The sequence below is a fragment of the Heliconius melpomene genome, chromosome 12 (assembly GCF_056956725.1).
Source record: "Heliconius melpomene rosina isolate 202511_hmr_F chromosome 12, ASM5695672v1, whole genome shotgun sequence".
In the NCBI taxonomy this organism is placed as follows: domain Eukaryota; kingdom Metazoa; phylum Arthropoda; class Insecta; order Lepidoptera; family Nymphalidae; genus Heliconius; species Heliconius melpomene.
In genome coordinates this window covers 11,696,822-11,712,012 of record NC_140400.1, presented here as the reverse complement: position 1 = coordinate 11,712,012, position 15,191 = coordinate 11,696,822, and the positions used below count along the sequence as shown (strand labels likewise).

At 30.1% G+C, this 15,191-nt stretch overlaps 1 protein-coding gene across 1 annotated transcript in view; it reads left to right on the top strand.

Moving 5' to 3' along the window:
- Positions 1-1,427: 1,427 nt before the first annotated feature.
- Positions 1,428-15,191, top strand: part of chas (chascon) — an 84,902-nt gene continuing 71,138 nt past the window's right edge. The window contains exons 1-2 of the mRNA XM_085193807.1: positions 1,428-1,713; positions 13,858-13,958. Coding sequence (XP_085049933.1) covers positions 13,878-13,958 — 81 coding nt within the window. The 5' untranslated portion in view covers positions 1,428-1,713; positions 13,858-13,877. The remainder of the gene's footprint in view (positions 1,714-13,857; positions 13,959-15,191) is intronic.

Sequence of the window (15,191 nt, the reverse complement as noted above, 5' to 3'; positions counted from 1 at the left end):
AGAAATTCCCTTTCACTTATACCATATAAAAATTATTTTGTAAACTGACTAATAGTTTTGAAATGTTGTTTTCTTTACTGTTTTTGCCTCCTAATTTGCAAGTTAGACCCACACATTGTTAACTTGTTTATAAGTTTATAATGAGCGGTGCGTTGCCTACGCCAGAAGCCTTTTATGGCAATCAACACCTATAGCCTACTGCCACCAACGTCTTAACAGCTTAATAAACGTAATCAAATCACAGGGTCGTTGTTTTTACAGTCAGTTAATTGCTTGTTCTACGTTTGGACCTAATCAGTTTCTTTTAAAAATTTATTGTCAGGTTTTGAGATTGTGTTTATTGCAATAAAGATAAAAAATTAATTTAATTTTTTTGATTAGAGAATTGAAAATATTATACGAAATATTGAAAATATTTATATATCCTAATTACCAATTTATTGGTAGCAAAATTTCTGCGGAAGAGACCAGACTATTCTGGGGTGGTCATGGCCCGCCCGGAAAAGAGGGGCCTCTTCGTACGCCCGTGTATATTTATCAGAAAGAACTAAAACTATGAGATTCTAGCACACACCTAACGACAATTTTAATACCAATAAGTAGAAAAAGCAGTCAGAGCATACGTATATGTAGACCAATAAATTTGAACCATAAACGATGATGTAATTTTATGTAGATATATTTATGAATAAAATATCTATATTTTTTTGGTTTTACGACATTTATCTATTAACAAACTATTATTTATAGCCACTTAAACACTCCCAGTTTCTGCAAACTTCTGTTTGGGAGTAATTGAAGTGGATTATGAAACCTTCATTGATATCCGTGTGTAGCGGCGCCTACGTCTCATTGCCATGCATCTGGGCCCCCGAGCGCCTGAAAGCCGGTTCTCCCACCAGCAACTTACAAATCAAACAATTACTGTAATTTTAGTTTTGTTATATATTATCTTAGATTATAAAAGGTACTACAGTTACTACAGTTACTATATCATTTAATCAGAAAATTTACCTAACAGCTATCATGTTAAAACTTAACTATGTCGACGACATTAATATATAAAGATTACATTCACAAAGAAATATATTATTAAGCTTTATTATAATATTCCAAAATTTAACTACATAAGTGTTTTAAGAACGTTTATTTTTTTTTTATATAAAGTCAAAAAAAGACAAGAGAAATATAAGCAAGCTTTACTTGTTGAAAGATATATACTTGAATAAAAAAAAAAACACAAAACCAGAATTAGAAACCAGCAAAACGAGATTGGGAACTTAAAAAATATAAAAGATGATATCATAAAATTTCTGACACCAGCACTATATTTTCGTTAAACTTGATTACGCGTAAAATAAATACTTTAATATCGGTAAGGCTGCGCCCGCGCAGTTAACGCGTTGATCCTCGGAGCCCCCACTCTAGTTCGCGCAAGTTTCTGCGCCTGTCATGTCATGTTGTTCTGTCGATCGCGCGTCTTCGATAGATCACACACCATCGATTTCCAATACGATTTTTTAGCTTTTCTCAATTTAAAGCTTGTGTAAAGTGCAGTAATATATAAACCAGTGGTAAAGTGCAGTGCTCGTATGATACTAGAAATAAATATATCGGTATTGTATGAAAAAGTGTCACATTTCAGGAGCTGAATGTTTTGTAAACAAGCGTGAATCGTCGTAGTTAGCGTGAGGTGTCGTTTTACTTAATGAGGTAAATATATTATGTAAAATGTTAATATGTTTGCAATAAATTCATATTAATTCTGTATATTTTTGTATATTCAGTAGGTATCGTTATAAAAAACTATTAAAAGTCAACAATTCATAATATTTTATTATAGTAAAATAAAATATTATTAATTTTGATGAAATGATGGAAATTAATCTTAAAATCGATGTGTTTTCAACGTTGCTTATATATTGCTTACTAGAAGATTGAAAATATATATTATTATCAAATTATATAATTATTGAATATATTGTCGTACTAAAAAAAAATATAAAAAATATTATACATATCTTTTGTGATAACAATAAATGTTTCTCTAGAAAGAAATAATTTTATTGTAATAAAATTTGTTATCTATGCTGTTTTTTTAAATGTCATCATACATAATTATTAAAAATATTAATTAATTATAAATGACATCTTATAAGCATTTATCAACCTAGCAGAGTTTTATATGAGAACATTAAGTCACAGTAAATTTAGATGTTGTAAATGGATTAATTGCTAACTAACGATTTATTCTAAGCCTAGAGCTATATTAGTCACGACACAACTTAACCAATACCGTGTGCAAAGCCATCCATAAAAGGACTTAGAATAAGACATCATGTTTTTATATGTTCTTCGAATTTAACTAAAAAATCCTTATCTAAGGATAAACTTAGAATATTTAGTAAGTTTTTAAGTATTTTCCGGTTCAATAAGTTCGTTAAGATTAGAAGTGACATAACGCGATGCTTCGCGGTATGTAAATACGTTGGATATATTTATACTATGACGCATGACTGCTTGAATGAAATTTCACGGTACATTTAATTTATAATTTAATGTCACATAAAATGAAATAATATATACCTGTATATACAGGTACAGAAGATTTTAATCTCTATATATATAAGAAAATATTGCACATCCTTCTATCTAACCGCTAAGGTATGAAATTAAGCTTGGTGTAAGTACATTATGGAAATATTTCTATATTTTTCATGTATTCTTGGGTTTTGGGTAATAGGATGTTTTTATTTGAGTGTGATTTCACTGAAATCTTTTCGTACATATTATACACTTGTTCATACTATTTGGCAGAACATTTTTCTCCTCCAGGCCTGTAAACAACTGTTGCTCAATAATATAACGACGGATAAATTGAAATATTTTAGTCAGATCTATCAACAGAACTAGAAGGGCGTCTAGGATTAATGACAATAAAAAAATCTAATGTGTAAATTTTCTTTGAAGCAACTATATCGTATTAAAAAAATATAATCTGAAAAGGTCGCTATACATTTCATGCACAAGAATAGCAAAATGCTTGCACTGTTACTTAAATGTTTTTTAATCGACTTCTGTAAAAGGAGCATCAAAAGGGTTATCAATTCGATTGTAATTTTTTATGTTTGTTACTACAGAATTTTTGACGGGGTGAACCGCTTTTGATATTTTTTTTATTTGAAAGCCGGTGCTTGCCACGTTGTTTAAAGTAAATGCTTTTAAAAAATGTTAGAATAAACCTATAATGCTATCTGTAGAAACGTAAATTAGGCCTACTAAAGCGCACATAACAATGAAATTTAAGTATAAAAGTTCAACGAGACTGTAATAATAATATCATTACGAAATTACGAATAAAGTTTAAGGTTAATCACCATAAGAAATAATAATCTTTTTTGTCTCTACCTTACAAGTATCACCCATAATTTTTGGAGTAATTACTGTCGATTCTGCGGTTCTACGTAATCATAGTTCAAGCTATGAAATAATTTTATAGAACAATTGTTTTTGTCATGGAGTCATTATACTTTTAGGAGACGTGGGTCGCGGTGTCTATTAATGTTTAATGTTTGTGTTACCTCAATAGGTACTACCTACCTACCTACCTGCTAGAGGTATAACAAAAATATTTTTTATAAATGCTTACAAAATTTTGTAGTAGTACAGATTATTTTTTTTGGAAAATATGATAAAACGAAAAAAGACGGGAATTTGAAATAGGTTTTAAATAAACTTATTAAAATTTTACTCATCGATTGATTGAATTTAGTCATATTTATAATATAGTAAAGTTCTAATAAGAAATCTTAGCTTTACTGTATTTATATATATTAAAAAAAATCAAATCAACTAAATCGAAAATTCGCAATAATGAAGAACAGTAGATATGTTTTGACAATATTTCTGTTTGCGCGAAAGAACGATAAGTTTAAAGAATTTTATTTTCACTAACAAGATAACCATCTTTATAAATATTCAATCAATTAGCAGTTCGTGGCTATTTTTATAAAGAAGGCCTTTGAACATTTTATAAACCGTTTGTTAATGGCTCATAACAATCTGGTTGAGGTTATTCACCTAATAAGGACCCTAAGATATTTGCTCAGATTCCTAACGATATCTTTTTTCCCCGACTAATTACAACAAACCTTCAATAAACCCTCCTAAAATCTTCAATTTTAAAGGAGTTCTTTTTATTTTTATTACGTTAACGGCACGTCTTTAAAATTCAATTTTGTACTTGAAGTCAATATGCTTAAAAATATTCTTACAATATTTGAAACATACAAATAAAGTCAGCAAGATACAGCTGCAAGCAGCATGGTAGGCAGAGGGAACCTAGTGTTAAGACACTCCGTTCTCTATTTTCCGCCTAATTCTGGAGACATTGTGTGCTGATTTTCGGAATACAATACGTGGCGTATATGGAAGAAAATCGAATCCACAACCAGTCGTGTTAACAGCTGGTGCCCCTGCGCCACGAAGCGACTGGCCTCAAAATATATGTTTTCCAAATAAATCGGTTGCCAAGGTTCAATTTTACACGAGGTAAATCTAAGGAAGATTATGATTGTCACGTCATTGGTAATACATGTGTAATAGAATAAATTAATATTAATAAACGTTTGATACAGATTGGTAGATATGATTCTCTATGCATTTCCTATAACATAGTATCCTGGATATCATATACGTACTGGTCTGAAGATAAGATCTAAGTTCTATCATAGATAGCTAGCGGAAAGATTGGATGCATTTAATAACTATAGGGACCTTCTTGAGGTCATATAAGACCGCATGCCAACCTTGTATTGGTTTTTGTTATATCGCTACTCAAACGTGAGTAACTTTGAGGTCTTTATTTGGACGTAATACTAATAATAATTTGTAATTGGTCTAATTTTATCAAAATTAAATTTAGGATTCCTGTAAATATAATAAAAAAATTGGTATTCATTTTCTTTAGCGCTTTTTTATAGACACCATGACAGATTTTAAAGTCGTCTATAAGCATTCAAAGTCGTTAATGCCGATAACATTGTAGGAAGGATTGTTCTTGAAGGGATACTTGAATTGGGCTCTTACAATTTCATCTTAAAAAGTCATCAACTAAATTGTCTAAAGATGTAATTTGTTTACTTTGAAATTTAATTAAATAAACAATTGCTTAAAAATAATAATGTTCAGGTCTTAGTTAATTTCAAGTTTTACACTTACAATTAAAATTTTCTGCTAAATGAAAAGTATAAATAATTTTATGTTAATTTTGTATGCATCAATGACTCAGAAAAAGGTAGGAATGTTTGCAAGTTAACTTTGCAAACAGTACAGATGTACAATAAAAATACCTACTTGAGGACAGAAACCCCCACAAAATATGTTCTTTTATCATTTTATTTATGATTCGTGTGATGCGTGTTTGGCATGTATCCAGTGGCACGTACGTACATGCGCGAGGTCGCCGAGTGACCCTATGAATGGCAAATTTTGAAACCTCAAGAATTTTGACTCACACTAAGTAATACACAAATTTGGCTAATTTATTTATAAATTTATGAGAAATATATATTTTTTATAATATTTCTTATACCTAATTTGGTAAATAGAGGGAAAAGATGTAAAATATCTTTTTAATCATTAATTATTACTTTTTTCTTGGTAGTATATACAAATTATTAATGTTTTTAAAAATCATAAATTTTAATAGTATAGTCGCCACTTCTATACGACGAGGTTATCAAGTTGCCCTAAAGAGTTTTGCCAACTGGTATTTCGACCTCAACGCTATGAATTCGGAAGCATGTTCTGCCATTGAGCGACTACTTACATGGAAATGGATATTTATGGATTTAATCGACATTCTATTCAAATTTTACTATTCTCGTGTATGCTACTGATGGAGAAGTTTTTGGGATTCTGTATTTTAGTCGGTTTTTTAAACTATTATCATTTAGTAAAAATTAAATGGCCTAATGAATAGTTCAAGTTGTTATAATTTTACAAAAAAACATGTTAGTTAATATTCTTATTAATATTCTCATTTTTATCAGGAAAGCGTGAATCGCGATATCCAATATTTTGTGGGGAACGAGGAACGATAGAACAACATTTCTCTGTTATTGTCCATTTTTAGGAATTTCTTGTCGACTGGAGAAACTCACTTATCACTCCGTTTTGTCTCACCAGACGAAGGAAGCTACTCTATAAACAAATTTTAGTGTGAGATTGAATACACAACTTTGAATATCTTTTTCCAATTTGATTATATTATATTTTTATCGTGCACATTTTACAATATTGAAATATTAAGTTTGACGCGATGGTTACAGGTTTAGTCGCTCTCGGAATAATACTTATTTAAAGCATTTAAAATTCCACAATAATAGTCATATTGTCAAAGTGCTTCAAGACTAGTATATACTTATATAAAAGTGATTCCTATACAGAACAATATAAGGATATATATATATAACATATATATAACATAGTATATCAAATTTTGACAATATCACAGCCCACGCTTATCATGTCATAATGGGAGTCTATAAAAAAATAATATCTTGATATGTTTGTCCATTTTTTTTTCTTGTATGACAAATAATGTATTGTTGTGACAGCTGCTTCTCTTCCATATGTAATGAGAATCACTGATCTGCAGTAGGCGGATGCAAGGAATAATGACTCAGGTTGTTGGTATTGACTACTAAACTGTATATTTATAATATCTAATTTGAATCATTATGATTTTCCATTGTATTTTTAATAAAGCGATAACAAATTTTGACTGTAATTCCTATAATAACTTAGTTTTCAAAGGTTATTTATTATTTTCACATCATTTAGTATTTTAATTATCTATTAAAATAAGTAACTTTACACTAGATTTCCCTCTAATATTCGAATTAATAGATAAAAAAGTTAAGAAAACTTATTTTATGACAAGTGGATCTCAATATAATGTATTAGAGATAACCATCAGTTAAGAGAGATAAATTGGAAATTATTACAATGTCTTACTTAGAAGATAACTTATTAATTATTGCAAATATAATCAATCAATTATCAATCAATTTAAGCATTACAACCTTTACACAACTCAGATATTTTTTTTCCGCATATACCAGGATTGGCGTAGAGAACCTGAGCAACTAGTGTTAAGACATTTCTCATTCCTACTTACCGCTGAATTCTGGAGGAATTGCGTGTTGAGTTGCGAAACCCAACGCCATGCTTTGCCTCGACACTAGAGCGAAGAAATGAAAATCTTAAATATTTTATTTCCTCGAGTGGAAATCGAACCCATCGCTGGCCTCATACATGCATAAGTATTTCTTAGAGTTACAAATTGTTTATATTATATATTGATAGTTTCAAAGAATATTAATGTTACGATTGAGGAAAACCTTAAAGTGTGCGAATCTTGAATGAGGTAACTAGTAGGTTCCTAGCAAGGACATTAACTAGTGACATTGTACCGAGCTAGTGTCAGTGTCATACAAAGACATGTAAATTTATTAGGTAATGCATTATTCTTGTTGCAGTTATTTCCTTTATACGTAAAGCGGTTTGCGCTTACTACTATCTTAGTCATATTTTTTCTATGTATTTGTTACTTATATATTTTTAAACTATAAAAATAAATTGTTGACAATTTTCTCTTTTTTTCTCTAATTTTGTCTGTTTTACTGAAATGTTGTGTGAATGTATTTTGCTGTAATGTTGTGATGTAATTAGGAGGAAAAAGCCTAAAAATAGTGTACTAAATTCGTTGATAGGATAAGATTATTATTATTGTGATGGGGGTCTGGGGCTGAATCGCTGAATAAAGATGTAACTAAAATATACAGAAAGTGAAAGAGCAACGAAAGTTATTGTTTTTTATGTATACAGAATGGACTTGGTAACGTAGAATTCTTCGTTTCTGTAGAATTTTTGAGGAATTGCATGTAGATTCACTTAAAAAAGAAATTAAGATGAAAATATTATATACCTATTTCATTCCTCGAATGGAAATCAAACCTACAACCGTCGCGCTTGCAATCTGTGCCTCGCACGCACTGTCTCATTATTGAAAGTTATTGTTAGTATTCATTTAATAAATAAAAACTAAAATACATTTTAATAAAATAATTTTATTAATAATACTTCTGTTTTTAGTAGCATTGATCCCACTCAATTAATAATGTATTGTTTATACATACGTTGTTTACGTTTGAACTATAAAATTAAATGCAATCAGGTCACTGACTCAATAGGCATAACGATTATTATCTGTTAATATTCGAATAAATTTATTATAATGGATATCGATAATAATGAATGCTAATTTGTATATTTTAAAGGAATAGTCCATTGAATATTTATTAGTCAATAATTTTGTCATATTAACAAAATATTTGAAATACATGAAATATTAACTATTTTGATTTATGATGTGTTTACCAGATATATATATAACCTATATATATATATATATATATATATATATATATGTATAGGTTCATAAGTATATGTAAGAAACATCAGATTCAGGCTGCCTCTCACACGTAGCAGGTTTGACAGGAGAAAACTAGTGTAAAACACTGTTTTTTACTTTCTGGTTTTTAAAACAATGAAATAAACATCAATTATTTATTTTTACAAAGAATTGTTAACTCTATTGTTAACTCTATTATGTTTAATATCTAATAAATTATATAAGTAGGTAGCTTTGTTAAAAATATATTACTACTTTAGTTCCATATGGCCTGAGAGGCCGTCGTGGCACAGGGATAGAACCTGGCTGCTCTATCGCGGTGGTTGTGGCCTCGATCTCTACTAAGAGGAAATAATTTTTTCAACACAGTATTTTAAAGGAATATTGTTAGCATTTTAAGTGCTACTATATTGTTAATATGTATGGAAAGAAAGCTCAACTTGTACGAGTAGGTAAGTAATCTCGAACTAACGAAACCGAGAGTTACCTATATAATTCTTTTTTTTTAAGTTATCTCTTAAAATCTCACCTTGATCTCTGGCAATTTCAAGGTATTCCGTAATTTTTGATGTTTTTAGAAACATTAAAGATTATTATTAAAACTATGTACAAACATGTCAACATTCAACAATATAAGAAAATAACCTATACAATCGCAAATAGAATAACAATTTTGTGGAAATAGTAAAATAATAAGTAAGTTTAGTTTAATTTAATCCATGTAGTCCATAAATATTGATTCCACCGACCCCATTGTCTTAGAGAAGGTTTATGAATAATGTATGGAGCCAAAATCTGATATGAACACACGGCGAGATTTCGTAAACAGATGTTACTGGTCGGTCAGCATATATAATTGTTGGCTTGTAATACATGTTTTCTATTAAATTGAATAATATGCTATTTTTAGAAATACTTGTTTTGCTAAGAATTAAATACTAACATATTTATTGCTTCGTTAAACATGTATATTGTAAGTATCGAATATAAAGTAATATAAAAATTATACCTAGATATAAATAAAATGTGACATTTGACTTTATTGTACCATAGACAGTAAATACAATCATAACGTTAAAAAAAATCAATTTTGAGGGCCATTTCGTGCAGGAGTCTATAACAACCCAATCCAAACAACCCCCTTTGTATTAACAGACCGCGGAATTATTTATACATATCAATAATATTTCGAGTGGGATTACGACCCATGCTTATATTATTCAGTTAAATGCCTATTGATTGCTAATTAGTCAATATATAGTTAATTATAACATTATTAAAATTATCGAAATTTTACCATATAACTTGTACAAATTGGCATTTTATATTAATTGGAAATAATTAATTTCTATATATTTGTCCACTGGAATGTTTAAATAACCTATATGAATTCATGTATTGTAACATAACATCAACTTTATAGAAATTATTTATCGCGTTAAGCTTTTAAATATTGCATAAAAGCTGGTGGTGGTGGTAGAAAGTGGTATTTCATTTCCAAACCAAAGAAAAGACATTAGAAATGTATATAGATACATAGGAGAAACCACAGTTAGAGTTTAATACGAAATCGCTACTAAATGAACACATAGATAGCCTTCACTGTCAATTTGTTCGTTGAATCGTACAATTAGTGTTGCATACATCTCAAGAGGACAAAACGAGTGGCTCTGTACTGGTTATAGCCTCCGTATAGCGTGATAATTTATTTTAAATATTATATTAATATTTTAAATGATATTTGCTTGACGTAATACATTTTAATTTTAAATTGTATTTGTTTGTTCTATTATAACAGGGACACGAATTGGACCTCAAACCTTTGACTCGCTGCGCTCGCAAAATCTCGGTAGTGTTCACATGTTGAGCGAAGCGAGAAATGAAATTTTAGAATTTTTTTCGCCTAAATCCGTCTACGTGGTCATATCTATATGTTTGCATCTCAATCGGTCAAACCGTTTAGGAGCCTCTTGGTGACAAAGAGTGTAAAAAGTCTCCAGTAGAGCTCTCCACTCGTTTCGCTCAATAATTTATTATTTTAATGTTATTTAAAACTTGAATCAATTTGGATGAACCTTGGTACATATGTATGTATGTGCTGCAGGTATAGCTAGATAAACACGGAGACATTTACATTTTTTAAAATAAAATACCCAAATATAATAGAGAATAAAATTAAATAAAACAAAATTATAGCTACAAACGTTAACGTTACCGCTACGTTAATTCAAATAGTTAGAAGTAGAAATTGGAGCTGATTACCCTATAATTTACTTGATTGAATAAATTTATTTTTTGTTATAAAAAAAGTCAGAACATGAATAGCCAGCTTTACGCATCGCTATAGATATCGTATATGGTAGACAATCAGGCTTAATAGATTGTTTGGTGTTGCGTTAGGTGAGTTTGGTACTCCTACGCATGTTTCGATGAGAAACAGCCCGAGAGGGTATCGCACTTTACCAGAGCGAGGAAACGAAAATGTTAAATATTTCATTTCTCCGAGTTAGAATCGAACCCACAACCTATAGCACAAACACATATAGCACAAACACATATAGCACAAATAGCACGCTTATGCCCCTTTGCCCCGACTGCACTGGACTGTCTTTACTTAAAAATGGTAAATTTAAGTTATTGTCGTCGTCTAGTTAGGTAAGACGCAATATTGAGTTAACGCACACTATACGCAATCTCCTTAAAACGAAAGGTTACCATAAACGTTACCTAATACTTGTTGATTTTCATTTCTGCCTTCTTCACACAATTGGGAAAATACATTTTTTTATTTTTTTTTATTTTAAAAACTACATCCACGCATAGTTGCCCGTGCCTTTTTTTATTTTATGAAAGTTCTTTTAATGTGGCGTACTTAATTTTGGGACAATTTAAACTGTACTTATATCTAGAGCTTATACTAGAGGGGTTGGATGAGACCCCTACCGACAATTTTTTTTTTTTTTTTTACATATATTATTATAGTCTTTTCTATAATTATTATAGTCTTTTGTATAATTATTATGTATATAGGTGTGGAATTTTAGATTTGGTCTGGCTTATGCAGAACGCCTTCCTTAGGGAAATTACATTAACACGAAGGAAAAAAAAAATTTCTTTTTTTTTCTTTAAAAAGAAATATAAATAAATGTTTTTTTTTTTGGTAAAATTTCGATGCGAAATGATATGGTAATTTAGATTTGTAAGTACCCTGTGCTGTATTATCCTTAAGACACGTGACTAGGGGTGCAATAGAAAGATTTTTTTTTACTGATGCACCCCTACGTGCGTTCTGCTTTTAAAACAATACAACGTGATTCGTGAATAATTGTTTTTTTTTAATTTTTTTTCATACTAATAATTTCCGTACCGTTTATTTTGTAATACAACCGCGTCGCCGACTTGTGACCATATAGGCTAACGTAAAGCGACATATAATTTTCTTATATAGCTATAAAGTATATAAGAATACTTAATTTATTATGTACCTGTAAAGTAATTTTATAAACAAATTGCAATAAAGGAAAAGAGAAAAAAAGACTATTTAGTCATCACACGAACAATGGATCTATTAATATTCACGTTTCTTACCAGCCAAGTATATTATAAGGATAGTTTCGTGGACGAATGACTCTTACTTTGTAGTAGATGGTTTTTTAAATCTAAACTTTTTGAAATTGGTATACTGTTTATTAAATAAGGAAGAAATAAAAAACTAACAACTTTATATTTACTAGGGTTTATGGTAAAAGTCATTTTATAAGATGATTTTATAAATCTACTAGCAGCCTGCCCGCGGCTTCGCCTGCGTGAACTACGTTATAATAATAACTTAATTTCTGTCTCCATGAGTACCTACGTCCTATAAGTGACGTCCATGCAAAATTTGAGACTCCTAGCATTTGTAGTAACGAAGTTTCATACAAACTTTCAACCCCAAAAACAACCCCTTAGAAGTCGAATATTACAAATTCCCGTCTTAGCGAGCACCTACGTCCTATAAATAACTCCTATGCAAAATTTCAGATTCCTAGCACATGTAGTTTCTGAGATTTCGTGATGAGTGAGTGACCTTTCGATTTTATATATATAGATGTTGATACATAGACTTACTTCAAGAAAATAATTATAATTGTTACTATCAGTTTTTTACCATATTACTAGTTTATCCTAGTAATATGGTAAAAAACTAAATAATAATATAGTAAAATACGTATAAACGTATTGCATCTGTAGGTGTTACTGTAATGTTAGGTTAGAAAATTTAGATGTTGATGTCTAAGGCTAATAGGTGGTCTAAGGCAACAGCCTCATGTGCAAGAGTAATCAGGAAGCTCTATTATAAATCTAGTGATGTCAAAGGTGATCCATTGCTGAGTAGTTATTATGAAAACTCATTACATTTATGTTTATATTGTCTATTGCAAATATAATCATTATTTTATTATATATCTAAGTGTAATATTATTTATTTAATTCCATTTATAAGTTAACTGTTGTTAACTATTAACTGTTGTGTAATAAAAGAACTGTTTTTTATTTTTATATGAAAATGAATTTTGTAATTTTGTGCAATAAAGTATATATAAATACAAATAAATAAATAAATTTATTTTCTTCGATCTAATGTCGGGGCAAAGCGCAGCATTCTGTCACTCAACACTCAACATTCTGCCTCCAGAATTCCGTGGAGATTGTGGAACGGCGTGTAGCACTAGGTTCCCTCTGCCTACCCTGTTGTGTGCAGGATACAGCGTGAAGCTGTATATAAAAAAAATTACTGTATATTTTTAGTTAATTAAAACGTCTTATGGGCCTCATTACTATATATCTACTTTAAAAATATGAATAGCTTAATAAATAAAATATATTTCATATATTCAAAACAGTATTTAAGTGTATAATAAAATTGAAATATATTTTATTTATTAGCTGTCGACCGTCGTTTCAGTAGCGCCAGCAGGTAGTTTTGTTTACATAGCGACGCTACACGCGACGCTCACAAGGTCACTACCGCTTGTTATAGCGTAACACTGAAATGTGGACATTTTGTCACATTTTACGTATATAGTGTTTGATTTTGGTTTTGTAAATAGAAAGGAATTAGTATTATATTATTTATTATTAAACTGTTAGTAAAGATTTTTTTTTTCATTTTACTTAGAAAACGTATCAAAATTTTAACGTAGCGGGATTTGAACCCGCGCCTCTTAGAAAAGTCTAAGCGTCTGACCACTAAGCTATACGTTCTCATCAAGCTATATTATTAGGTACAATGTATTTATGTTGTTAGCATCTCTGTAGCAAATAAAAATCTAGTATAATTTAAAAAAATAATATTGTAAAACATTAAATAAATTATAAATATTTTTTAATTTCAGAGTTCCAGTAATGTGCTGACATGCCAAGTACAGCGATATACCAGGACACCAAGGCGGTGACGCCCGAAGCTCCCACTACATATGAAGAAGCTTTGGCTACTGTAAGTTTTATATTTAGTAAATTTGTGAACTATAATTGTAAGTATTTAGTTATATTACCTAAATACATTTTACAAGATTTTATTTTGAGAGAGCTGAATTTCTTTCTTTAGTTAGATTAATACTGCGTCTTTAAAATTTATATATGAACATACATTTTTTCATGTTCACGCTCTATCCCACCACGCATGTGGCAAGTTAGGCAGAGGGAAACTAATGTTAAAACACCCCGTTCCGCACTTTTTGCCGAATTTTAGAGCCATCGCGTGCTGAGTGGCGATATTCAACGCACTGCTTTTGCCTTAGTATCTACCAGAGTGAAAAAATGAAAATATAAAAAAAAAAATAATTTATTTCCTAGAGTGGGGATCGAACCTACAAACGTCGTGTTACAGTTACTCACTTGCCCGTGCGCCACGACGGTCTCAATTTAATTATATCCAATTTTACGAATTCATATAATTAATTTAATTGGTCCGTAAAATCGTACTACAGTTAACGTGCCCAGTGAAATAGAAAACTGTGTTACGATACTGTCATGCAAAGCATTTCAATAAAATATTTCCATTGTTTATATTATAGTATCTAATAGTAGTTATTACTTATATACTTTATATTGGTCTCGGTCCAGTTAATACCAAGCATAGAATTTAAAGAGACTTTCCAATACTTTTGTTTTTTTTCTCTTTGAAAAAAGTGAAGATGGACGGTGAAACTTATGTGCATGATTATAAAATTACTTTTTTTTAGATTAATATATTTACGAGTATGTCTATGTTAATCCACCGAGGTATTATTGATACATGTAAAGATTTTTTGTCTCCACATTAAAATTACACGCAAATGACTAAGATTACGAAGAAAATATTATCTTGTATTATTAGATACATTAATTCATAATTGTAGATATAAACTACTACCTACAAGAGGTCTGCCTAAACGAAGGTTGTCGGTTCGATTCTTACTTGGGAGAATAAAATATTATTTTTTCATTTCTTCGCTCTGGTTCTTAGCAAAGCGTGTTGAATCTGTCACAATACACGCAATGCACCTAGAATACGGCGGTATGTGGGGAACAGAAGCGTGAGAACAGAGTGTTTTAACACTAGGTTTTCTCTACCCTGGTATGTGCGGAATACAGCGTGAAGGAAAAACAAAAAAACTACTACTACTATGATTTATACCTATAAATATATTAAAAGTATAGGAATATAATAAATGTGACAAAGTAGTAT